This window comes from Aulonocara sp. 'chitande type north' Nkhata Bay, linkage group LG15, assembly GCF_057382095.1.
Source record: "Aulonocara sp. 'chitande type north' Nkhata Bay isolate Kocher_YH1m ecotype deep benthic linkage group LG15, A_spYH_male_GT1.1, whole genome shotgun sequence".
NCBI lineage: Eukaryota > Metazoa > Chordata > Actinopteri > Cichliformes > Cichlidae > Aulonocara > Aulonocara sp. 'chitande type north' Nkhata Bay.
In genome coordinates, this window is record NC_141358.1 from 3,639,913 (window position 1) to 3,667,165 (window position 27,253).

Below are 27,253 nucleotides of genomic sequence, written 5' to 3' on the forward strand. Positions count from 1 at the left end.
TATGCGTACCGAACCGAAAGCACTGTATCGAACGGTTCAATATCGATACGAATATCGTTGCACCCCTAATAAGTATATATCAGACAGACCCTGTAAAAATGTTCACATTCACATCAAAGTAGGTTCTGTGAGAAAGGACAAGACAGCCATAAAAGGCGTTTTCAGATGTATTGCTTTTTAAAAGTCTCTTTATCTTTAACTATAAAACTGAAGCATGTGGCACTGATTAATCTTGTGACCCTTTCTCTTGTAGCTGTAGCAATGAATCTATCATCTAAATCAAGGATACAAGCCAAGTCGGGTCCCCACGTCGAATATGAAGCGAGCCCCTTCTCTGCGATACCGGGCCTCTGTGCCAGGGTCCAGACCCTCAGACTGAGAGGGCGTGTGGGCTAAATCCTTCTTGTCCCAGTACCAGCATGGTTTTATATGGTCCAAGATTGCCTGGCCCGTCATTGACGAGTTTTCTTTGGATTCCTTCATTGATTGAGGAGAGGCGGTGGATGGACCCGCTGTGCTGGACTGCTGAGATAAAAATAAAAAGGATCATCACTAAGGGCAGCAAAGCATTAAATAGCATAGCTCACACGAGTAGATATTTACGTTCAGGCAAAGAGTACCACAAATCCTGTCTCTTTCTTAAAAAGGATCTGTCTATAACCTGGCCACCAGTGTATTCTGTGAGGGCCATAGCGCAGTTTTATACACACTCAGGCTTATAAAAAGTGTAATTAGCTTGTAGTCCACGGTGTGAGACGCTAAAGAGCAGTAAACATTTCTGAGCTACACTGAGCTCCAAGTCCAGGCTCGTTGTAAACAAATCGATGATTAAAATGGATTCAGATAGCAACATAATATATTTCTATAGTTTTCACGGATCTGTGAATGTCGGCTCCCAGTGTGCATACAGCAGCACAGCAGAATCAACAGTCGAGTTTACACACAGCGAATAATGCTTTGCAACGAACCCGCTACTGCTGGCACTGTTAGCTGTGATGGTAACTTAGCTTCGTAAAACTAAAAAAGCCGCTAGAGGCGGAGATTAGGGTAACACGAGCCACACACTCGAAGCGGCTTAAACGCACCGACAGGCTAACATCTATGAAACACTCAAGCTGAGGGCAACCAACGCCGTCACATCAACAGGGCCACTCTGCACCAGCCTCGGCTAGCTAAACCTCGGCTAGCAAACTTGCTCCACTCGGTGTAACGCCGAAGCTTCCGACATGTCACAAGTAGTTCAGAATTCAGCCTCTTCACCTCCCCGCCGCTTCCAACGAGACACAACTCTTACCTTTAACATGTAGACGTCCGAATAAATCGCCTGAATCAGGCAGTTGTAGCAATAATCCACAGTTGATCACAATAAGTTGGCTAACAAGTGAACAACAGACCCCATTGTAACAAGGGCACCACCATTTTGCGGTACGTCAGACCGTTGGATGACGTCATCACGCAGGCACTGAGGTACACGTGCTCTCGGGTCACATTTTTCTTTCCATTTCCACTGCTAAATTAATTTCATTCGTGTTTTGAGTCTATCTAGCGCTGCTGGAAACAGCCCGCCTTTCCTGAAAACATTTTAAATTCTTATATTCTTGATAATAATCTAAAGGATGATATTCCCAATAATATCCACTAGAGGGAGACACAGAATCTCTCTTGGACTTTGGCGGTCAGCATTGACCAAATAGTTTACATGTGCAAATTACAAACAAGCAAGCAAATATTATTTACATTGTGCTAAATAGTCACCGGTTATTTTCACACCTGGTGAGTCCTGCAGCAGGTAACACCCAAACATAGAAATATGCTCCTCATAAGAAATATCACTCGATGTAGCAGTAGCAGGATGTTTAAGGAACCCAACCAAACAAGTATGAGTTGTGACCAGTATAAATGCGAATCTGCAGGTAAGTTAAAAATTAAATTAAAAAGAAAAAATGACAAGGTTAAACACGTATAATACATAAACTGAAGCAGATTTTCCTTTGATACCTATAGATCTTTATACATCTGTATGTGTTACAAACATACTTCTGATGCACAACTGGATCTAAGAGTAGATGAGTTTTGCCGGTGTTTGCCTGATAGTGCACATACTAAAGAACACTGAGCCAAAATCTACTCTGTCTGACTCCCTAAAATAAACATCACTGGTTTATTTTACTGATTAAACACAAGAAAATCCCTCATTCTTTTACCTCAGTGCCGGCGTTATCTTCTATATTACTCGTGAGTTATTTATATCTAATCAAACAATACGTACACGTTTAAAATTAACTTAAATATTGGTTTTGAGCTGTATGCACAGAATGACGATGATATTAATTAATACGCAAAACAATATATGCACATGAGATTCAAACTGCAAATAATTATCATGTATTATCTGTCGCTATGGCTTCTGAGTTCAAACATGAAGGTTGTGAAACAGGACAGATTAGGAAAGTTTACCACCTCATCCTGCTGCAAAGGAGAAGGCGAGAAAAGGGACTGATTAGGACAAAAAAAAAGACGTGTTTATTGGTAATGGAAACTTGCTATCATATTAACCAAAAAGGAATTTTAAGCAGGAAAATGAAAATATTAGAAAAGTAATTTTCCTTTAGGCTCCTGTTGTTGACACGTGAAAGGTGCAGCATCATCTGTGCTTGTTTAAATGTCACTGCATAAGAGCGGGGCTTGCAAGTAACATCTTGTGCCCTCTGCATCCCCCTCCCGCCCAGTCTCACTTCTGAGAAAAGCCAGCATTGAATCATTTACTCCGTCCAAATTAAAATTTGGAATCTGCATGCATTATATATTCACCCCTGCTCGGACAAATCCTCTTAACTGTGGGAGAAATTGTCAGGATGTGTCCTGTAGAAAAGTAAGAGCCTTGTCTAGTTGTATTGCCTGTAGCAAGGGAGCATCTCAATCTGTCACTCAAATCCACACACACACACACACACCAGCCACCGTAAATCAGCTTATGAATAATATATACTTATACTTTCTTTATTAATATTAAACATTGCATAATGAAGCGCCGACTATAAGCAAATCCCAGAGCAATATTCATATTACCCCAGCTCTCCTGGAGTGGACCTTTCATTGTTTATGTCAGCTCTGTCACGCTGTGGTTAAACGCGTTGAAGCGACTGCCTCCAAAGGTCTGCACGCTTAACCCTAAAAACTGTATAAAGTCCAGTTTCCGTCATGTACATTAGTCTATTTTAGGACTATATTAATGTCTTTGTTGTATTCTTTGGAGAGTAAATAAATGGGAGGGACATGAAAAATGGAAGACGTAAGGGATGCAATGATGGAGGTGACCCAGAGTCAAAGCCGGGGGAGTCGCGTGTCCACACAAATGCAAAAGCTTCTAATTTTTAAAAAAAAACTTTGTTATCGGGCTCATTATTTTAATGCTTAACTGTAAGTTACAAACAAGGCAGATCTTTCTAAAGTCAGTAGATTGCATGTCAGCACCGTGGCCCCTTGTAAGTTGGACAAAACTTTCACATCTTGCTTGGATGTTGCCCCGTGGTGTGTTCAGGTACCTCCTCTTGAGCGACCGCACTTAGCATGAGAGATGCATGTCTCCTTAGAGGCAACATTTGGACTTAAAACCTTTCCTGTGTCCACAAGTGGGGTATTTGTGGTATGTTGGCCCCATGCAACCCAGCTTTAAACTGCCTTTGCCCAGAGCCTGCAGTTACAAGCTATAATGGAGACATTGATGTATTATTGAGAAACCCATGGGTAAGGATCAAGGAGCTGCTCGCAGCCGGCAGGAATGGCAAGAGAGAGAGCGAGAGAGAGAGAGCGTGTGTGAACTCAGGATAATGTTTTCCTTCAGCATTCAATATGTCCGCGACTGCTGTTGCTCTCTTGGCCCGACGCGGAGTCGAAGATACTCCGTGTAATATCACATATCGAATTTATGCGCTCCAGTCAAAGCAATATGCTCGACAACATGCTTGGCCTATCTGTGAAAGATAGCTGTTGTGCCGTAGTGTTTCCATGTGGCGTCTGCTGAGGTTACGTCTACTTGAGCCAGAGCTGAGATGACATTTCATTTATATAAATAATTACTGTCCTGAAAGTCCCCTAGGCCTGCCCCGAAGCAATCAAACTTCTAATGCTCTTAAAATTGCCCACCATGTTTTATTAATGGCGGGCTGTAAAATGTATTGCTATGGCTGCACACTTCTCTGCTGATCTACGAGGAAACAGTGTCAACTTTAAACGGCCGTGTGAGGCTATTATTTTTATTCGACAATGTATTTCAAGCAAATTACGGCACGGCACCACTTTGGACTGTATGGTGTGGTGGCATTAGAGCTGTACTAACCTGTATCTCAATGCAGACCCGTACGTGTGCAATTACCTTCCCTTAGTGCTATTAATTGCCTCTCAGTGAACCCGATCTGCTTTTCCAAGGACTCTCTCTCAGACGCTGAACTGTATAAATGGCAAATTAAGGAGGCTTCATTCTAAAAATAGGGATGGAGTTTAGTAATGCTGCATTAAGGTATCACCGCCTAAACAGGTTCTCCAGACTGTGCCAACAGAGGGTACTGTTGCCTCACAACATATTTAAATGATCCCCAACAACAAAGCTACAGCATGGGTTTTCCACCCTCTGACTCAAATGTGAGTAAATACTACATGTATGGTGCCATGTGTCCTGTGCATTGCTTCACCGTTTACACAGCCGACAAACGCACAGCAACACAAAGGATTAATTGTCTAAATTAAAGGTGACCCTTCATCCAAGTTTGACTTGGACCTGATCGAGGTGTTTGCTGTTCTTGTTTTAAGATCATTTCCATCTGGCGTGCCTGTGAGGCTTCTGTAAGCAAGGATGATGAGGTGGTGGTTCTAAATAGGTAAAAGGTGAAATGACCAGATTGATTTACTTCATACTATTTGTGATAGAATTACCAAAAAGAAAAAAGAAAGTCAAGGTGAATTTTGGCTGCTAACTCGACACTGCTTCCAATAGCCAGACATGAGCGTGTCTGTGAAGTAGCCACTGCTGAGTGATGTTTGCGTCTGAAGCTGGTGGTGGAGCTCTGGGGAGCCACTGCTGGTTGCCCCCCGCAAATTGTCTCTGTGTTGTTTGCACCTCTGTAGTGGCTGATGTCTTGGACGCACTTAAACTTGAATGAGGCAACACCAACCACACACACAAACACCCACACACACATGCGGGTCGCCCCAAACAGGGCATGTTTCGTCGTGTGAGCTGCAAAGACGGCTCAATAGGAGACACTGGAGCTTGTTGGAAGGAGGGGAGGGAGGTGTCTCTTGTCCGTCTGCCCGCCTGCGCTCTCTCTCTCTCTCTCTCTCTCTCTCTCTCTCTCTCTCTGTCGCTTTCTCTCCCTCTCTCAATCAACGCGGCTACTGCCACGAGAGCCAAGAGTTGCCGTTTCTGCGCACCGATGCCAAAACGCGCGAGGGGAGTCAGTGCCAAAGGGTCATTGTAGCGCGCCACTGCTGAGATGGAAGGACTGTAGGGAATCCTAAACTAAAGAGCCACCATTTGAACCCAGATGATATAATTATATCATTAAAATTAAAGAAAAGGAGAGGAGTTAAATAGGTGACAACATCCATCACTGGTGGAGTGCTCCGTAGGCTACTTAATCTGTCACCGCGGTCGCTGCAGAAGCGGACAGTCCAGGATTTTTTTTCCTTTCCTTGTCCTATTTGGTTAATCTGCAAAAGCTCACTTTACCGGCGCACTCATTAAGTCATCGGTCGTCTGCAGACGCTTCCTTGCTAAAACTACACTTTTTTGGCGTCCTTAATCCAAGTGTTGCTTCCTCCGAGGCGCAGCAGGACACCGTGGACTGAGCGGTCCTTCATCCTTATCGCGCTGCTGTCCGACTGGTGATCTTTCCAAAAGAAAAAAAAAAAAAGAAACAAAAAAAGACGATTTCCAGCTAAAGACTGTGAAAAGCAGCAGGGGAATACAAAAGGGAGCGGGAAGTCGGGGACCTGTGATCCAGAGAGGACCGACACCACGGTCCAAGCCGACTCCAAGTGCCGTTCACCGGGCGATGCCAGAGTAGATGCCGGGGCAATGTCCCGCCGCAAGCAGGTGAACCCGCAGCACTTATCGTTGACGCACAGGGAGACAATACAAGGTGAGGTTAAAATCTTTACACGCTTATCACTTCCTTTATCGTAACATTTACTGCTTTGCAATTTTGTCAATATTATTATTTAGCCCGATTCGGACTTTCGGGCCAATATAAATAAATAAAGAACTAAACGTGATTAATAACGCACTTTTCTTTTTAGTAAAACACGAAGACAGCACGTTGTTTTCAGTGATTGCAAAAAATGCGCCGAACAAGAAAAAATAAATAGATCATGTGATATCACTCATGCACAAACAATAAAAAATAGTAGGTATACCGTGCAGCTGCTTATTTAAAACTAAACTTTTAGACTCGATGCGAGTGACTGCATGGCTTCTAAACTATTTTATCATTTGTATCAGTGTAAGTGAGACCGTTTTTACATGCGCCTTTTTCGGCTTCAGTGGATTTTACTACAAGGGACGATCCTGTGACAGCTACAACTGGGGTGTCTGCTTGATTGTGTGTGTGAGTAGCACTCACACACACACACACACACACACACACACACACACACACACACACACACACACACACACACACACACACACACACACACGTGCACTGAGGTTGTACTCTAACAATTCATATTCAATTTTACGTTTTCTCTTCTCCCGGGATGTGTCACATTTGCGCGTGGATACTTTGTTAAACATTTCCACAGAGGGTGAGTTTGCACGATTAAAGTTTTTTTTTCTTTCTTAAAAAATAGCCTCTTTCTCTTTCTCTCTCACTTTTTGTCACACACTCTAACATTTTGGCACAAAGCATCAAACTTAAAATGATTTTTTTGCGACACACCGGCCCACAAGAAGAATATTTAAGAATGGAGCAGGGCACGAAAATAAACACACACACACACACGGGGAAGATCACTATTTTTTTATTTGTACTATATTTGCTAATCTTATTATTACGTGGGCCACATTTTAGGATCCGTAGGGTCACAACTTCTTTTCACGAGTGCGGCAAAAAAAAAAAAAAACTGCGCAGGATTTTTCCTTTTTCTTTCTTTCTTTCTTTTTTTTTTTTTAGGGAGGCGAGCATATGATTAAAAAGTCTTATAATCCAATTTCAAATCAATTATATCAATCTAACCTTCATCTCCCAGCGCTCTGCTGTGCCTAAATCCAATTTCATAGAGGCCTAATCTGGGTAATTCATTGCAGAAGTTCATGATGTAATCTTTGGCCAATCTGTTTTGCGTTGAAAACGGTTAGGTGCATTCCGTCCCACCCGACACATTTAACATTTAGACTCATCACTATTCACTTTGGCACTCTCTCATTGACTTTCCCCTCTGAAGTTTTTTTTCTTTTTGTTTTTGCTGAAATTGTTTCGCCAATTTCAGACACAGAGAGCGATCTGAGAGACACATCCAGATATAAGCGGTTGGTTTTTTGTTAAATTAATGGAATTATTTTTATTTGTGATAACGTGCAGCACCACGTTAAGCTGATGCTTGGCTATGGTGCAGCTATTGATGTGAAGGCTGATTCTCTCTGTTGTCGCTCTGGCTGTCTGATAATTAATTCAGGTGGAGATGATTTCAGCCCCAGTCGTACATTTTTTCGACTGAACCGAAAAACAAACAAACAAAAATTTGCAAAACTTTGTTTGCACCTCAGGCACTGCTTTTGTGTGTTTAACACTTAATCTGGATAAAGTGTGTCTAACAATTGCAGCTTTTTTTCCACCCTCTTTTTTACATAACATCCCTCTGTTATTAGTCAACTCATACAAATTAAGGCTAAAATAATATTTGCTTCTGCTTCTGCACCTGCTGAATGTCATTAGGCTGATAATTAGCTGTCACAGATCAGCTTTCATTTTCTTAATTTCTCTGTCCAAGCTCTCAAGCTGCGCTGAAATGTCCCCAGGATTCATTTGCTCTTGCCTGAAGCTTTAAATGACTGGATTTAGAAATCTTTTTAATCATCTCTGGCTTGGTCTTTAAAAACAAAAAAACAAAACTTGCAAGTGTCACAAAACAACTTAATATCTCTAAATGCTGACAAATGTTTTGGTGCTTAGCCTAATAACACAGGGGTGGTCGAGTACAGGGTGGAGGAAAGGAGGGGAAATGTGTGGAGAGAGGGCCTGGCTCTCATCTTCTTTCAGTGTCACCTACTTAAAAAAAACATACTCCAGCAGTGGCAAAGACCTGAGAGGCTCAGGTTCAAGAGGGAGGACTTGGACCTGTGTCCACAACTCAGGCTGGAGGACAAAGAGGGGCAGTGGGAGGAAAGCCAACTTGTTATTTGATTAAGTCAACACATGTACGGAGATACTGCCAAAGAAAAAGAAAGAAAGACGAGAAGAAAGAAGTACATTTCTGAAAAAAGAAAGTTTGATTTTAATATCACTTTGCAGCTCGACGGTTTCACATTTTCTGTATCAACTGTCGAGACCAGTCTCGGCGTATCTCTTTATAAAAGGAATGATATTTAGCTTCTGCAGGGCACCAGCATTCATCAAAACACACGTCATGGCTCACTGTAACAGAACACAGCCTTGTGCCAGCTGCAGGACTACAGGTCATGCACTACTTATGAACAGAACCTGAATATCTGCATATTTCTGGACAGGCTTAGCAGAAGCCTGTGTACTTGCCAGGCCAGACATCTAAAGGGGTGAACAAGCGACTGTAACTGCAGTCGAGGCACTCAGTGCGCAAGTATGCAGCAAGGAAGGAACACGCTGACTCTATGTAGATCTGCCTATACTGTGCAACTGCAGAAAGAACCACGCTCAGAATACATCAGCACGTATCTGTTTATGCTCTCACTGTGACAAATGCAGCAGGCCGATTCAGTCGGCGCAGTTTATAGTTCATTCTCGGTTTCCTTACAGGGAAATCATCCCTATAGGCTTTTTCAGGCTCGGTGATTCAGCTTCGGAGTCACATCCGTGACAAAGAGAGACCTGTCACACAAATATCCTTATGAATTAGTCAAATTAATGTGGAACGACTGGCGTTTAGCATCCCAGGTTTGCTCCCCCCCCTTTCTTCAGAGAGTGGTGCATTTGCAATCTCGAATCAGATTTATTACTGTGAATTCTTCTCTGGATTCAGCCGTGGAAACGCCTCGTGATAACTGTTTACCCTCCGAATTGGCATGCTACTTGTGAAACAGTTAATGTTTTCTTCTTTATGCACACCATATGGCTGTCAAATGATGGGGAGAAACCCACCGTACGCAGTCTTACGCCACAGTAAATATGCACACACATTGTGGTAACCGGATGATAATCTCACAGGGGAGATGACTGTTGAGCGATTTATGATTCACTGCGAGGCAGTGCTGCAGTTTGTTCGCCGATTTTCCTTCTATATTTCAATATTATCGAACACGTTTAATCCGTTTTGCAATGCTTATAAAGCGGCTTTTTAAAATTATTATTATTATGATATCTCTAAAATTGTTTGGCAAATTTGATTTATATCACCAAATGTCATGCCTCAGAGGTTGCAAGTCATTTATAGCGATTTAGTGACAAGTCACAGTCAGCTGCAGTCGTATTTTGCTCACTTTCAGGCCTGATAATCTAAGATTTATGATAAGAAATAGGGCTGCTACAGATTAAATGGTGATATGATAATGAAACACACAGGCCTGGCCTTTCACAACGCACACTGTTGCAGCTCTCCTTGGCAATCGCTGCTGAGAAAAAAGGGGAGAGGCTAAGCGAGGCCGCTTGTCGTTTGAATTTTTGATTGCAACCATCTGCGTCGTTGCTGGTGTCATTTATTTTCAACGACAGCGTGAATCTTTCCCAACTTTCCCCTTTGGGGGTTTCTGTGTGTGTGCATGTGTTCTCAGCTCAGCAAAATGGAAAGGGGGAAAACAACGAGAGGGAGACAGGTCTGAACCCATACGCTATGGCCGACTGTCATACGAGTGCCCATGGCCTTCCTCTGCCTTTCAACTGCCGAACAGAGCGCGCAGCTGGTATTAAAGTGTTGTGTAAGACCAGCGGAAAATAGTTTCGTGGTTTTCTGTTCTGACACTGCTTCTTCGGGGCATTTCGTCAAATTCAAATAAAAAAAAGAAAAAAGAAAATTGTGTCTTATCCAAAAAAAATTGACTCCCCCCCTCCTCTCCTCCTTTTATTCCGTTGGGAAAAGTAGAGCTTGTTTTGCCGTGCTGTCAAATTTCCTTGCTTTTGCCCTCACCTCGGGCACAGTGAAACTGCGAGAGAGTCGTCATGTATAAGAACATATAAGAACAAACACAATAGTTGAGGATTAGAAGGACTTATAGGTGCAGTTAATGTCTGAGGACATGACTGGAGGCCAGAGTCCTCCTATATGCACTCTGGCAGGTTTCACCCACCTAGCTGGTTTCACCCAGCCGCTAACTTTTTACCAGTTTAATCACCGCTCGAGCATAGCCAAACTACACGGGATCAATTTCAGCATTTGCACTTAAAAGTATCTAAAAAATCCCAAAAATATTTTTTTTATTAAGTGTTTTCTGGCCTTTGAACAGCTTTTTTTGACCTTCTACAAAGATGGAAATTTTGGTGAAAGAGGCCCATTGTCTTGAGCTCCCATCTGGTACATATTGTGCAGTGGCTGTGTGCAGCAGCAGCAGCAGCAGTAGTAATAGTGGAGTGAATGACTGACTCTCTCCTCATCAAACTGATAGGGGGTGCTCTAAGGCTGCCTCAGTTAACTCACACTTGATAAGGCAGAGTAGCAGGACTGTCACAGGGTGAATATAACTCCAAGTTTATATGTGTGTGTATGTGAGAAACAGAAGAAGAAGAAGAGACAGAAATAAAGTATGTGTGCTATCATGTCAGACAGCCCGGTTTCATTGCCATCATCACGCCTTCCCCAACGATGGCATGTTTGACAGCGTGTCAGCTATGCTCCTTTACCTATCAAGCTTGTTCCTCTCACATAGGAGTTTATACTGAGGAATTAGACACTGTCTGTCACCGTGATCGGCTACATTAGTCTGTTATTCTTTCACGTTTCCATTTTGCCGTGCTTGTGTCCAAGATTTTTTTATTTTTTTATTTTTGTACCACCCTCCCGCCCCGCAAGCATTCCACGTTTGGTTCCTTCTTGCACACATGTTTTTCTCTCACAGGTGAGCCTCGGGACAGATGAGTGCGCGGGTTTCAGAGAGGGGTGCGGTTTTCAGAAGATGTCCGACTGATATTCCAGATATTCACAGTCACGGTGCCAACTCCTGCTAATTTACTGCTTTCAGCCTCGGGCCGTGTTACTCAACCGTAGGCTAACAAACAGGCCTTTTCACTATTTGTCTCTGTCTCTCACAGGGAGAGAGAGTCGAGTTCAAATGCCCAGGTGTCTGTCAGCTCGCTGACTTGTAGTTGTCTTTTTTTTTCTTTTCATTTTCGCATTTCTCACACGAGGATCCGTGCCTCATGCCACCTGTCTTCTTTCTTTTCTCTTTTGTTTTTTTTTTCCCCAAAGTAAAAAAAAATAAATAAAAAAAATAACGTTAGCAGAAAGATCTCCTGCACCGTCCTACTTGTATGCATTGCACATACATGCAGAGTTACATTGCCTGCGCGAGCGAATCATGGTCACAAGCTGTGAACTGTAGGTAAATATGCGGCTGTGTTCCTTCTTTGCCGCCAAAAGATTATGAGATGGAAATTATTTGGCGGGCATCCAGGAAGCCATCGCCATTTAGAGAAAAGATATTTGGCATCGGATCATCACTCCAGGGTGGAATGAGAGGACTGGAAAGTGTGTATGAGTGTATACGTGGGCGGATGGGTGATTTGGTAAAGGGGGTGGTGGTGGGGGGGATCATAGTTACAAAGAAATATTTGAAAATGATAAATAATAATAATAATAATAATGATAATTTGGGGAAAAAAGGGATGCGTTAGTATTCATCCCCAATCCTGCCCGAGTTTAAGCATTATGACAGCGACGCAATGCTTCCCTGACAGAGTGAGATGGCTGATAAGAAGGTTTAGGATCTTTGGTCTGATAAATACAGCAGAACAAAAAAAAGAAAAAAGAAGAAGAGAGCGAGAGCACACACCCTCTTTGTCTAATCTTTGCAATTATTAGGGTGTCAGGAAAAGAGAAAAGGAGGCAAAGAAGAAGGGGTGTAGGGGGAGGGGTGTGGGGGCGTGGGTAGGGGGGGAGATACGGGCGCTAGAAGTGGAGACGCAGCAGACAGGCAAGTGCTGCTATGCTTCTCTCCCAGGCATCAACACCTCTCCCTGGGTACCCGCTCACTCAGACACGCCTTCAGTCTCTGGAGCTTCAGGTTTCCTCGGGGCTCTTTAGAAGAGGACACATTTCCATACTGGTGCATGAGGGTAGAGTTTTAAAATGTAAAAAAAAATGGAGGTTGTCCATGAGGGATTTACGTTAAGCTGAGGGACAGAGTCTGCGCCATCGGGGAGGAACAGAGGGAAGAATGTGTAAATGTTATTAATGACCGTGTCAGATCTGTAAAGAATGAGATTTACTCTCCTAACAGGACCCCGGGTTTGGCTTTATAGATTTTCTGTCTGTGGAGAATACACTGTTCAAACTCACCTGATCCATTCATGTACACACACGCACTTAGACATGGCCCTTTTTTTTCTCTTCTCTCTCCTTTTAATTTTTCTTCTCGCTGTCTTATTCTAGGATGCACACAAACACGAACACACACGCACGCGCGCACACACAGGGTGGTGGATGTGGCCTACGTTACTCTACACTTTGTTCTGCACAAGCTGGGGCTCCCGTGGTGTAGGGAGCCGTCTAGCTATGACAGCTTAGTGCAGCAAAAGGCCCTCACCGGAAACCAAGCCTGCACTGTGAGATGAATAGCTTCCTGGCCACACACACAATCACACAGGCTGATATGCACACAGACACACATACACGTGGAGTTTATGTGTTGGGTGCAGCCCACGCAGATCTCTCACGGATAAGCAGTGCAGGTGTTTGCCTAGGCGAAGCAACTTAACAGCGGCGTTGTTTCATGCCATGAAAGTGACACACAGTTGTGACTGTAATGATCATCTTGTGTGGTAGGAAGAGATGGCTTTCATCAGGTAATGGTTTCAGGGATAACTAAACTCGCTGGGTGTTTTTTCCCTTTACCTCTCTATATTTGGCTCTAACTATCTTACTCCTATCTTTCTTAAAATAACATCACTGACTGACATCTTTTACCTTCCCCTTCTTATTTCGGCAGCAGAGGCCAATCATGACTCAGGGGCAGGATCTCCATCTCCTGAGCTGTCCACCCCGAGCCCTCGGAGGAGAGCATCTGGAGAGCATGACCTCTTGACCTGCGGCCAGTGCCAGACTAACTTCCCTCTGGGTGATATCCTGGTTTTCATCGAGCACAAGCGCCGTCTGTGCCGGGGGCCCATTGGCGGACTGGGGTCCTTCTCCAAACCTGGGGCAGCTGGCGGGGTTATGGGCCTTCCCATCTCTCCGAGGGCCAGGTCACTGGAGCTGGGAAGAGGGGCTGTTCCGGTGGAAGTGGGCGTCCAGGTGACCCCAGGAGGGGAGGAGGATCAGGCGAGGAGGCTGACCCCAGCCAAAGGGATCTGCCCGAAACAAGAGAGAGGAGGTAAAGAGATTGTAGCGCACCAGTACACATCGAGCCCATAAACACAGAGGTCGGGAAAGAGCTCTCTTGTCACACAAGAGGCGCACTTACATAAATGAGCATTCACATCCACATATAGAGTTTTATATCTGTGACTTCAGAGGACTTGCTGTCGACTTGCTTTCATTTTACTACACTTACCCAAACCTTAACCTGCTGTGTTGAAAATATCATGTTTTTTGTCCCTGTCAGTAAGACACTTGGCCTATCATGGCAGAGCAAACGGATTTAGGTCCCCACAACATGAGTAATACCTGGATCGGGCACACGGGCACACACACGTCTCTCACCTGTCCGAGACAGATAGCTCTCTTTAAAGAATCCCAGCTGTTTGTTATTTTGACAGTGGCCTTCAGGAGGGATTAATGTAGCCTGAGATGATTTTATTAGAGTGAGTGAGAGCTGCACTGTGTGTCTATTCTGCTCCATTTTAAGTAAAACATCACACACACACCAGAACACACACAAACATACACGGGCACGGGCACGGGCACACACACACACACGCACGCACGCACGCACGCACGCACGCACGCACGCACGCACGCACGCACGCACGCACACACACACACACACACACACACACTTGCAGGCCTCAAGGACTTCTTCAGCTGAAACCAATTGTGAAAGAAGGTGATAGAGGAGCCGCCCCCAGAATGTGTGTGTCTATTTGTGTGTGCCTGTATTTTTTCCTTCTTCTTCTTCTTCTTCTTTTTTTGAGTGCACCTCACGTGTCTGAACGTTTGTATAGAAATCCTGCAGCATATGAAGAGGTTAAGAAAGCTGATTAAAATTCATCTGTGTGCGTGGTGAGGAGAAGGGGATTAATAAAGCAGCAAGGCCGTTCATCTGGCTATGAGGGGAAGGGAAAGGCGGAGGGGTGGGGGGCAAGGCCTGGAGAGTGCCAGCGCCGGAGGGAAACCAATTCAAAGTTATCAGGAGAGAGACAGTCACCATCACACCCGAGAGCTGGGAAGGGTATCCAGGATTACACAGACTCCAGTAGAGTCAGAAAGGGCTGGTTAGAAGAGGGAAGATGGCTTCACTGTGAAAGTTACCGAGTAGAATTACATGCGAGATTATGCAGTTAATGCAGGAGCCGGTCAGCACAATGTTATATTGTTACGTCCTCGTGTAACAAGTGCTGTGACACACTAATTTATAATATATTTACACACATGTACAGTAGAAGCGACTGTGAACTGTGAAGTATTTGATCCCAAACTTGATGAGATTCAGTCACCACAGTTACAAACCAGGCAGGTGGTCAAAATACAGAGAGGCACTATTATGACCCTGAGTAAACCTCACTAAGTTTGTAACATTATTTTTTATTTTTTTTAAAGATTGTAGCGACCGAGCTGATATGTGAAACAGTATCTTACCCAATAACCTCACTATGACACTTTAGAGCTCCACTGGCTGCTGTCATTTGACAACCACACCATATTTACAGCGACTCTAACCTAAATTGGGTGAAAGACAAAACACAACTCCTATGAGAGAGAAGAACTGCAAAGACATGCATGCACGGTTAGTGAAACCATCAATGATGCACCACTATCACAGTAAAACAGGATGCTGCATCACATACAGACACCACAACGGCCAAATCAATGTCATTATGAGAGCAACGAGTACAGGGCTCACAACAATCAGTAACTTTTACAGACGCAGCAAAAAGGCAAAGACGCCAGGCGCAGAATAGCACACTCGGCCGTAGCAGCTGCACTGCCTAACTGCACACACACACACAGGCACACACACACACACACACACACACACGCAGAGTCAAAGGCACAGACAGGCCACTTGATCTGAACATCATACACGCCAGCAGCACCGATCTAATGTAAGCAATGACAATAACTCAAGCACAGCCAGTAACAGGCTGCTGTGTGCTTCTTTATTTCAGCACTGTGGACAGCGCGGGGTCATTTAAGCACAACCCGCCTTGCTTGCACCTAAAATACAATTTCTTATACGAAAAAAAGCAGTCGAACTTTACAAAGGCGTCTGAGATGATTCTCAGTGGAGGAGACATGAAGTCCATGCCATCTTATTTTTCTGAACAAACATACATGATCCCTGTTGTCTAAAGTAGGCTGCCACCTGTTTAGGCCTCTGTGTGTGCTGGATAAGTGTGTAAATCTTTGCTGAAAAGCACAACAGCTATAGTACGATGTGTTTTTGTGCAAAGACATGAAGATAGCTTTCAGATATCGTTCGTCATATGTCAGTGGAGTTGAAGAAGCTGTGAGGTCCTGGGCTAAATGGAGACAAAGCAGGCTTGCACCAGTGTTCAGGCTCTTAATGTTTACCACGTCGATTAAATTAGAGCTTCCTTTTGTCCAGAAACATGAATATATCGGTATTTTTCCTCTTTTCTGCCTGCATGGTTTACCTTCTCTCAGTCTCACCATGGCTAAGCGTCTCTCAGCAGTTCCATTAACTTCCACGTTTACTTGTTAGACCCACTGATATGTGCCCATTTTTCAGTACTGCCCTTTTCTGCAAGTGTCCCACCCTCCTTTCTATGTCCTTCTACTAAGCATGCTGTGCTATCTCTTTTACTAGTGTGCATTAAAAATATCTTTTGATAAAGGAAAAACAAATTCAGATTCTTCAGAACAACATCAAAGGATTGAAATGTAAAGTTTGACGTAACGCTACGTGGTTGGCAAACGTTACCTTTTCCTTTCATTCAAAAAGAGAACTGCTAGCAGGCAGCCCCTAAACCTCCTCCGCCTTTGTTTGTGAAGACTTGAAATCTGATTAATGTGATATTTAAATACAGTTTAAAATTTCTAAACCTTTCATATATTCTAAGCCTTACCTTATATACCGCCCACTTATGGATCGTAAAGGAACTTCAGACAGTAAAGGGAAACGAAGAATTTGTTACATACTGAAATAAAAAAAATAAGTGAATAAAAAATAGATAAACTTTACTAGTTAAAGATTCTTAATGTAAAGATTTTTTTTTGTTAATAATGTGTGGAGTAACAGATACAAATTACAAAACAGCATTTGTCCTTATCAATTAAACACACTCCTTCCTGTTTAGTGAAACAATGTTGCATAAAGTTGCATCCAGCTGAATAAACTTACACTTTGAGTAAATTATTAAAATTTATATTTTGATGTATTTTCATATGTGCAATATTTTGCTATAAACTTTCAAAAACATTTGTTCTTGATTTAAAAATATACAGTCGTGACCAGCGTTGCACTGTGAATACATTTATATATCAAATATATTAGAAGAAAAAAAATTAGCAATGATACTTTTCATATTTTTTAAATATACTTTCAAAATACCCATCATTCAATGTGTCAGGCGTTACAGAGTTAAAGACTATTACAGGTTGCAGCTGCATGTACCACTATCACACAGATTGGTTAATATCTACTGACCACAAACCTGCGACAGCTTGTTTTTGATGTACCTGCTAATTTTAGTGTACAACGATGTTGTTTCCCTTTACTAAGACTTTACCCAGTAGTGGATAAAAAATCAATTACAAAATAACCAACCAGCACTGATAATAGCAAAAGCTTTTTTAACTGTCTAGTTTGTTCCCATTAGACTGAGTGTGAAGCATTGAGTAGCAACACGAGTGCAAAAATAGTGTTTTGAAAGCAAAAAACAAAACAAAGATGCTATACATTTTACAGAGGTGCTGAGTGAATGTTTAAAGGAGGGGGGTGAGTCAACCTGTTACAGCAGCAGTCAGTTAGTCATTCACACAGACAGTCTTATCACTAAGAGAACAGAACATGAAAGCACTCGAAGCCCCAAATGAAAGAAAGGAGGATGGCTTTGTTCAACACATTATACTGCCACTCAAGGCAGTCTCAAGTTTCAACCAAATTGGATTACATTATTAGGTCTAATTACGTCCAGTGTGTTAGCAGCTCTCACATTTGTACACGCACACACTGTAAGGAAACATCGCATTGGCTTACACGTGGTATCGAGGAAGTTTGGGGTGCGCAACCAGATGCACGCAAATATTTGCAGCACAGGAGTCGACACAAAACACACAGGTAAATTAGAGTGTGTATCTGACTTGCGGGAAGATGAAATAAGCTTTAATGTAAGCATGCTGATAATGCATGAAATGCCTGGGCCGTCCCTGCATATCTAACATTATTAACCCTCTGCCTTCCTCCCCCCGGTCCTGGATTTATTTTTTTTTACTCCTCACCTGGCTGTGTTTTATAACATCCTGTCTGGCCTCTTTGTCTGTCAGCTTCCTTGCTTAAACTGCAATCATGCTGCAAGGCTAGCAGATTCAACCCCAAAAGCTGCACGCAGACACACACAAACACACGCGTGCACACACACATGCACGCAAGCAAATGCATACTCGACGGCGTAGATGAAAAATGGCCCTTCTGTGCCCTGTTTGTATTTTTTCCAGAGTTTCTCTTGCTGATGCATGCACTATGTGTGCATGTGTGTGTCAGAGCTTTGTCAGACTATGTTAATATGCGTGCGTGTGTGCCTGGGATGAATTTGTATATGTGTATGTGTGGGTGAAGAATGATGCGTGTCATCCAGAAAGCGAGAGGTTGTCGCAAGGGGAGTGTTAGTGTACTAAGACGACCCTGGCCCCGCTTTGAACTCCTCCTAGGACTGCTGTTGGGCCCCCTTGGAGCACTTTAAGACATCCAGCACAGACGGGTGAAGTCGCATCATGACAGCCTCTTTCTTTTTCTATCTCATTCTCTACCGCGCGCGCAAACACGTTGCGAGGAGCTCAAAGTAAATATTTCATGAGGTGATGTGAACGACAGTGACATCCTCAAACGTCTTTCTGTGTTTCTCTCTTCGGCCCACCTCTGATCCCCCTGCTTTCGCTTTAGTGGGCATGTCACTACACTGAGATAAAGATTTCGCGCTGCTTTTTTTTTCTCCTTCTTTTTTCTTCTTCTTCACAAACTCAATACGATACCGATACTTCTTTTCTTAACTGAGCCAAAGTAGCGCTGGATTCATGATCAAAGAATTCAAATGAGGCACCCGCCACTCTAGAACCGTCACACCTACATTTTCTGCAGGTGCAAAAACACGCAGAGGCATTTTAACGTAAAACACGTCTTTTTTAGTCCTAATGAAACGGGGATTTTTTTTTACGTTTTCTATTTTTTTTACCTGAAATGAGTCATTATGGTTTCTAGATAAAGGCCTGTGGAGTAACCTACAAAAGCAACACTGACCTTTGCTATCAAAGAGGTCAAAACTGCCACAAAATAACGGTGACATTCCTGTTTCCACACCTCTACATTAGATTTGAAGGTGTCCCTCTCCTCTCTCCTCTTCTTTCCTCTCTCTGTTTCTCCCTCCCCACCCTGATTTTTTTCTTCTTTTTTTTTGCCCCACCACCCAATGTTCCTTTAATCACCTGGCTTGCTCTCATTTCCATATTAAATAGGCTTTAATCATGAAAAGCAATCAGGCTTTTGCATATTCATACCTTCCCCTGTTCGCCGGCTTCCCTGTCTCGCTCCAGTGCCAAGCAGCCAGTAATCAGTAGGCAGGCGGCGTAATGCCATAGCCCCGGCCCATCGCATGAAAACACACACACTGCGTGAGTTAGAAATAACTTCACATGCTACTTATGTATTATCTCTACTCCAAAAGAGAGAGAGAGGGAAAGCAGGAGAGAGAGAGAGAGAGAGAGAGGGGTAAGAGATAAAAAAAGAAAGATGGCGAGACTGATCCCTGATTTGAGCTGCGAATATTTGTACAGAGGCTCAAGGAAAAGTCGATTTGCATAATGACTTTGTAGTTTTGCATTAATCACATTTGCATATGAAAATGCGTTAATTACTCCTGATGATTTTTTTTTCAACTTGCTTCATTTGATGTCCAAGCTCTGGGGTTGTGATTAGGGGTCACATGGTGGGAGTTGTGGAGGTAGCGTGTGTGTGTGTGTGTGTGTGTCTTTTGCTGCGGTCTGAGTGTGTTTCTCTGTCCTTACATGAGTGTTTTGAATGCTTGCCAAGGAATTTATCTTGTGTCTGCTGTTAGGCATGTGCGTCTATTTTAATTTGTGTGTGTGTGTGTGTGTTTCCTAGTTTCTACGAGTGGCAAATATTTCCTTATTCCTCTGCAGGGGGAAAAAAAAACGGCGAACACTCCCTCCTCTATTTAAACACACAACACTGAGTAACACAAATTCACAGTATCAGTTGCATTAATAAATAAAACATGTTTGGCTCGGTTTTACATTTGAAACACTGAAGTCAATTGCAAAATACGTCCAGCACGTGCATAGAAAAGTATTTCTATTTTATGCAGTTTGGTCTGGAGAGTTGGCGCGCACGCTTTTGTTTGGTGCTTTTGCACAAAGCTGCACGTAAATCTTCTCAAGTCATCCTTTCTGCACAGCTACAGGCGGTTGCAGGCTGAAAGCAAAAATAATTGGCCACTTATTTATTTGCAATTTTCAGCTTCTAACATGTTAATGAAAGAGCGAGAAGCACGCTGGACTGTGTGTTTTCTAGGAGCTGCACATGCATAGTAATACTGAACCTGTGAAAACACAGCAAATGTAGTTCCTGCCTCAGCTTTAAATTTAGGTTAAAATAATTAAATCCTTTGTGGTGGTTAAAATCTAATTTTTTTGCCTGTGTGTGTGTGTGTGTGTGTGTGTGTGTGTGTGTGTGTGTGTGTGTGTGTGTGTGTGTGTGTGTGTGTGTGCGTGCGCACAATTACCGTATGTGTTCCTGCCTGTGTATGGGCCCCTAGTGTTGTTGGCCCATAACACCGCGACTCAGACAGGACCACCCCAGGGGCCGTCTGACTCTGCTTGTGTCTGTCTGTCTGCTCTATGCAGCAGGGTCAACTAGGTCTATAAGCAAGCTGCTAAATGGCACAGCTGCACATGCACACTGCCACAGCATCCAACGCACACACACACACACACACACACACGCAGAGATTTCAAGAAACCATTTGCATGTGTGTGCAGGAAAGTAGAAACATAAACTGATAAGAGCCACACACACATAGAAAACATATGTGCATGCAAGAATTCATACAGGGACTCTCATCTTCCATTAAGGCCTGCATCTCCCACCAAACACGCACGCGGGCATACACACACGGCTTAAAGGCTCCCACATGAAGGCATCAAACACTCCAGAGCCGGCTTTATGGCACTCATATGGCAACAGATTTGATATTTTCCTACCACAGCGGGGGAATAAAACTCGCCACTAATTTGGACTGCGAGCGCCACCGCTAACTTTCAGCATGTGCTGACTGACTGTGTCTTCCAGATGTGTGGACTCTTTGCTCCTTAACGGCCTTACTGAAGAGGCATTAGGAACCTCACACCCCTGGTCCCTGCTCTATATATATGTGTACGTACGCACGGCGAGTGATGATGGCGCTTTGGGATTCCGACACAGGCGCAAGAGTTTGAGGGAAGTGAAGACCTTACGTTGTGCCAGTGGGAATCTGAATGTGTTTATGCTCTTTGTGTAAATAGCTATAATCAAGGTGTTTCCACCGCTGAACTTGAGCTACCCCTCGCTTCCCCTCGCTGGTGGTGACAATTGATAACAGGTGTGCTTTTATCAGTGATGGGCAATGTTGCAAATCTTTTAAAGAACCTACAGTACGTGCTTATAATTAAAGTATACACGTGCATGGACCTTAAATGGGAACTTGCACATAAACCTTCTCCCACTCTGGAAACACTTCTCGGAGAAACCTTCAAGTAAACATGCGGATAAAATCCTCACATGTGTGCTCAGCTATCGCGGAGACATTAGTGCGTAAACATATCATATGCCCCTTTCAGACATAAACGGGGAAATTTTCGCTCCCATTTTCCTATTGAAAAGTTGTGTGTGTTTGCCTTTGGGGGAGGAAAAGTGGGGCTAGCATTAGGTGTTTGTGAAAAGAAAAAGAGATGGTGCTTGTTAGCCAGTCAGACAGGGGTAATCCTACTTGCCACACCGCTGTTGTTCCTTTCCTCTTATCTTATTAGCGTCCTGCCTCTGATTGGGTGGGATGGTCGCGAGAAGAAAATAAGGAGACAGCGTTTATGTCGTTTTTTTTTTTTCCACCCCTTTTTTGCAGGCTGCTTCACCGCAAGAGATATTGGAAGCCTTTCATGGTGCAATTCCTTTTATTTCATCTGCTTATTTGTCTTGAGCAATTATGCCGGGAGAGAACACTAGACACAGACAAACACGTGCTGAACGCGGGCTGCCTTTATGCTGGTCTACCACTTAAGTATAAATCAGGAGTGCTCCTAGAGCAATGCTGTGATATACATGCTACTAATACCGCCTTCTTCCTACACGCTACGCAATCAGCAACGATTTACTGTAAGCAGGAAAAAGGAGGGAAGGAAAAAGCATGGGTGCAAAGGTCACCGTCGCCTCTGTTTTTTACACTTTCATTTCTTTCAGTGTCAGTTTTCTTCACTTACCAAATCAGTCATCTGATTTCATTCACTCACTCAGATTTGAGATACAGATTTCTGGGTTGAATGGCTCCACCCCATTGCATGAGAAATGACTACTACTAAAAAAAAAACTTAAAAAAATAATAAAATAAAATATAAATTTTTTCTTTTTTACATTGTAATAATTATCTCCATGTTAGAGACTTTTTTTGGTGAAGTCTGGAATTACCCAGACTACAGGGGACATTTAACGGACTGACATTTAATTTATTTCTTCAGCACTTTGAGCAAACACACCCTCTAGATGAAAGGTTCATAGTTGTCCTTCTGGCCTTATTCATTATCTTTTATTATTATGTTACCTTATAAAAACTGTGTTTCCATCTATAAGAATGGAGAAGAAACATCAGCTCTGGCCTGGTCTTTTTTTTCTTGGGATGAAAGAGGGCTTGCACTGTCATGTCCATAGATGGCATTGAAGACAGGGGAGTTAACTGCTCAAGGCTAAGGGGCTACACTCTCCCCGTATACTGGCTTAATTCATTCTTTTCCAGAAAGCCCTCTTGCATGTGCCGGTCTTTCCCAGAGCAAAACAGAGCAAGCCAAAATGAAATAAAGCCTAAGATGTTATCAGGGTGATTGGTGCCAGCGGAGCTTGTCTGGGCCTGTGGTCTGGCAGGGCAGTGCTGGCCTGTACCAGTGATTGTATATGTGTGTGTGTGTGAGTATAGGTGTGAGTGTGTTTATGTGTGTGTGTGTGTGTGTGTGTGTGTGTGTGTGTGTGTGTGTGTGTGTGTGTGTGTGTGTGAACGAGTGTGTGTGTGTCCTAGAGGCACTGGATAGATGAAAGCTTTCTTTAACCATAAGCTATGCAGGAGCCGTGCCAGGAGCAGGAAATGTATCAGCGTGATAAGAGACAGAGAGAAAAACGAAAAAGAGAAAGAAAGAAAGGAGAGAGGGAAAGAGGTCTGGAGCCAAACTCAGCCCTTCATAAAAATGTGTTAGGTGCACTGGCGGCTAATGCTAAAAAAATTTGTGAGTGCAGACACACTGAAAATCACACAATCAGTAATGTGTGACTAGATAAAAGCCACTTGACACAGGATATATCCATGTATTAACGCTGCTTATTGGCTAGGAATAAAAAAAAGAAAGAAGGAAAGTCACTGTTAGCCCCTGTAGTAAGGTACCACTGATCGGGGACTTCAAGTGTGAACACCACCAAACACTCACAAAGCAAAACTGAACCTATTTAAGAGCACCAATAATACGTGAGACATTAGAAAATAATCACGTTATCACGGTAAAACTACGATGTAGTTATCAAACTTTTTGAAACCAGTCATTTATCTGTAAATTTTAAAAAAAAATCTTGAATTAAAAAAAATTGAAAATGAATTTTCTTTTTAAACTCTTTGAGAAATATTTGTTCTCATTTTGAATTTGATACCAGATTAGCAGAGGACTCCTCTGGACAACCCTCTGGAATTCCTTTGGACTGCTGCAGCTTTGAAAGAAACCTGTTTAATGATTCCTGATTGTGTTAAGATTTGAGCTGCTTAACAGATTCCATGATTTTTTCTCTCATAATGTGCCGAGTGTTTTCTGTGGGTGGCAGGAAAGGACGAACACTACTGTCGAGTTACGCTGTTGGAATGCATGCACGTGTGACTTGACATTTTCTTGCTGAAATAAGCAAGATCTTCTTTTTAAGAGATGCTATCAGGATATAAGATGCTTCAAACCCTCTATTTAAGAAGGAGTGACTTTTGCTGCTCCACAGCGGGTGGCTCCGCATGGCTTGTTTTGGCAGATTTCTACCCTTCGTGATGCAACCCCAGAGGGACGTACGATTCAGTATTAATGGGGCCTTCATGTTTGTGCAGGTTATCCAGTCCATGTCCAATAATGCAGTCATAAATCCCGTTATGTTTCTTTCACTTTTGCAGTTATTTCCACAACAAAATCATTGGATTTTTAATGCAGGAGCTGAAAATTACCCCATTTAGTAATGTGTGTAAACATATGTACACACATTTAGCAATCATAGATAATCTCTCTCTGGGATGTACTTTTTATACCTAATCATATTATTTATTTACCCTATTAATTGTGAGATAATCCACTAGGTGCTAACCTTTTCCTGCCGCATGCCAAAATCTTTTGAAAGATGCCATCAAATTTTAAAGCTTGTGAGTTTATATATTTTACAATCAAATTCCTCAGTTTCAGTATTTATCATGCTGTCATTTGTGAATCGATCACATTACCAGTTAAAATGTGTATTTTCAAAACTCAAAGAAATGCCAGTGAAGTGTGTCAAATACACGCTCCTGAATCCATTTAATATTTGTTCAGACATTTTACTGCCTAACATAAACCAAAACTCAAGTCAAAAAAGACTTAAAGCAAAACACCACCCTGTCATGCTGCCCAAACACTGGCCAGCACATTTCTCAATTACATTCTGGTTAAAGTAAGTCATCTCTTTTCCGCTGACAGCACGGCCAATGCATTCAGCCTCTCCTGGGTTACAGGACAGGAAAAGTCTGAATTCTTGTGGAGGTTGAAAATACCTCAGAGCTTCTGCTGTCGTCACAGATATGGTGTAGGGCTGGGAAATACGGATCAAAAATCAGTCCTCTGCATTGTCAGTCTGAATGGTGATACAGGATATGTGAATCTCAGCATTTACTGCCAAAGTTAATGTGAGTGTTCACGAGCGAAAATCAATATCACACAACATATTTATTTCTTGTTTTTTTGCCAGAAGCTTTTTCAATTTTCATTTTACATACGTCACCATCATTTTTTAAAATAACAACCACTTTACTTTGTTTTCACTCCTTTAGGCATAGTTTGGTTCCTTTGAAGTGGGGTAGTATGAGGTACTTATCTATAGTCAGTTTATTCCCTACAGCGAATGAACGGCAAACAGAAGAGCTGCTTCTTAAAACTTACATCAATTTAGTGTGCACTATATTTAAGGGCATGTTTACCACAAACAGCCCATTTAACAAGCAGCTAAAGCTATTATATTGCTCTTGTCAAAGCCTCTAGATTCCACTAACAAAAGCTTGCAGAACATAGAGGTGCTGGGTCGTTGGGTTGTGAGATTCTTGTTCAGATTTATCGACTAAATCTTTGAAGAGAGCCACTGCTTTCTTGAGACCCATTTGGTATGTAAAGGCATGTGCAAATTAAAAACCTCCAGCCAGTGATATTGTTCACATTGGACAAAGAAGTCAATAGTCCCATGTGGTATGACATCAGTGAGTCTAAACAGGCACTATGGCAGCTGGCACGAGATCAAGAAGTCAAAAAACTATATTTAAAAAAAGGATTTAATGGTTTTGCTGTGGTGACATGAACCATTGTCGAGTCCTAGTGAGAAAAAGTCTAATTCTTCATGGTGTGTGTAGTGGGAAGAACCATTGTCAACTAACATGTTGTTAGCGTATGCCTTTAAACTCTGAATTGCTACTTATTGCACTGACTTTTGCTTTCCCACCATGCTGCAGGAAAAAAATTATGAGAGATGCAAAGGAAGGGGTAGAAGTTGGAGAGATACAAACGCTGGCATAGTTTTATGGGATAAACAGATCATCTCACCCAAATTTAATTTTAACCCTAATTTTAATTTGACACCTTATCCAGCCCTAGTGCAGTGACGAGATCTGCGTAGATTGACCGTCTCTGAAAACTCTACTTCAAGGTTCTTCTACAGAGACAGCCTTCATGGATCATCAGCAAACAGGTGGTGAGCTTAGCCTTGCCTTCAGCTTACCTCCACTGAGGCCTTCAGGGTGTTTCTCATCTTGTACCGTTCAAATCTTTCAAACTGTGGCAATAACAAGGTGGTGTGTGAAGGAGAATCAGTCCCTATTGTGTCCCAGTCTGGCATCGCAGACCTACACAGAAAAGAATAAAAACACCATATTATGCAGTGCAGATAAAATATTCTCCATTTAAAAATGACCATCCACCTACCTATTCTTCTTCTCAATCTCTTATCTTCTTCTCGCCTGGAAAAATTGCCTGTCAATCACAGAGCTGACACAGAAAGGCAATCATTTGTGCTCACCTTCACACCTACAGCCAATTTAGAACCTTCCATGCATGTCTTTGGACTGTGGGAGGAAGCTGGAGAACTCTACACCACTAAAACTCATCCTCTCATTGGCAGAGAACCTGCACAGAACACAGTCAGCAGGTCTGAATCATGCCTGTGTTGTTGTGAGGTGACAGGGCTAACCATACCTCCACCATGCTGCTGATGACCAACTAACGGTCAAGTATTCATCTACACATGGAATAACGCAATTAGATTTTACTGTTATAGTTTATAAACAGGTAAAGTAAAATTGAATAAATAGATAACTTTAACATAGTTTGTCAGGTGATTTTGAAAATTTGTGAGGAAATGCTTTTTATTTTCCATCTTCAATCTTTCAAAGAGAAATACAAGCAGATGATTAAAACATCCTGCCACAGAACAGATGTAGGCATCAAAGCCTCAATTAATGTGGGGTAAAACAAATCATTGTTCTATGTTAATATTTTGTCAAAGCTAAGGAAAAGAGACTGTTGCTGTTCTGCAATTCCATTTTTTTAAAACAGATTATGTCCCACTTTGCAGTAAGATATGTAAATGTTGCACATAACTGCTTAAATCCTGCAGAAAAAAATGTATGTACACACACACACACACATATATATATATATATATATATATATATATATATATATATATATATATATATATATATAAACGAAATCCGTGCAAACATTAGATTAGCTAGATAATACTTCCTAATAATATAGGATAATATAGGATAAAATGTTCCAGTTAGTCTCTGGCTACCTTTAACCTCCATGTAAAAATGGCCAACACCATTTTCAGAATTGTGTATTAGTATCTGTCCACTTACGCCCACTATTAGTGATTACATGGGCTAGATAATTATTTGAACAGATTAACCTTATTCAGCCTCTAATGCTCTGCTCTCTTTGTGTCTCCCCTCACCTGTGCTTAGCGACATATAAGCCCACACCTGTCATTTGTTCCTTC

General features: G+C 42.5%; 2 protein-coding genes across 11 annotated transcripts in view; one reads left to right on the top strand and one right to left on the bottom strand.

Annotated features, from left to right (window-relative positions):
* ccnk (cyclin K) overlaps positions 1–27,253 on the bottom strand; it is a 34,506-nt gene that overhangs the window by 6,674 nt on the left and 579 nt on the right. Inside the window, exons 1-4 of one of the 7 annotated variants that reach the window (XM_086265168.1) lie at positions 26,267–26,373; positions 25,970–26,093; positions 13,306–13,688; positions 290–525 (exon numbers count right to left, since the gene is read on the bottom strand). In XM_086265168.1, coding sequence (XP_086121294.1) covers positions 290–525; positions 13,306–13,341 — 272 coding nt within the window. In that variant the 5' untranslated portion in view covers positions 13,342–13,688; positions 25,970–26,093; positions 26,267–26,373. Of the gene's footprint in view, positions 1–289; positions 526–1,294; positions 1,456–13,305; positions 13,692–25,969; positions 26,374–27,253 lie in introns of those variants that run through there. The other 6 variants (XM_086265169.1, XM_086265167.1, XM_086265171.1 and 3 more) reach the window with 6 other exon arrangements.
* The window catches only part of bcl11bb (BCL11 transcription factor B b), a 36,742-nt gene continuing 14,848 nt past the window's right edge, over positions 5,360–27,253 (top strand). For 2 of the 4 annotated variants that reach the window (XM_086265163.1, XM_086265165.1), the window contains exons 1-2: positions 5,363–6,140; positions 13,328–13,711. In XM_086265163.1, coding sequence (XP_086121289.1) covers positions 6,077–6,140; positions 13,328–13,711 — 448 coding nt within the window. In that variant the 5' untranslated portion in view covers positions 5,363–6,076. Of the gene's footprint in view, positions 6,141–6,541; positions 6,606–13,327; positions 13,712–27,253 lie in introns of all 4 variants that reach the window. The other 2 variants (XM_086265166.1, XM_086265164.1) reach the window with 2 other exon arrangements.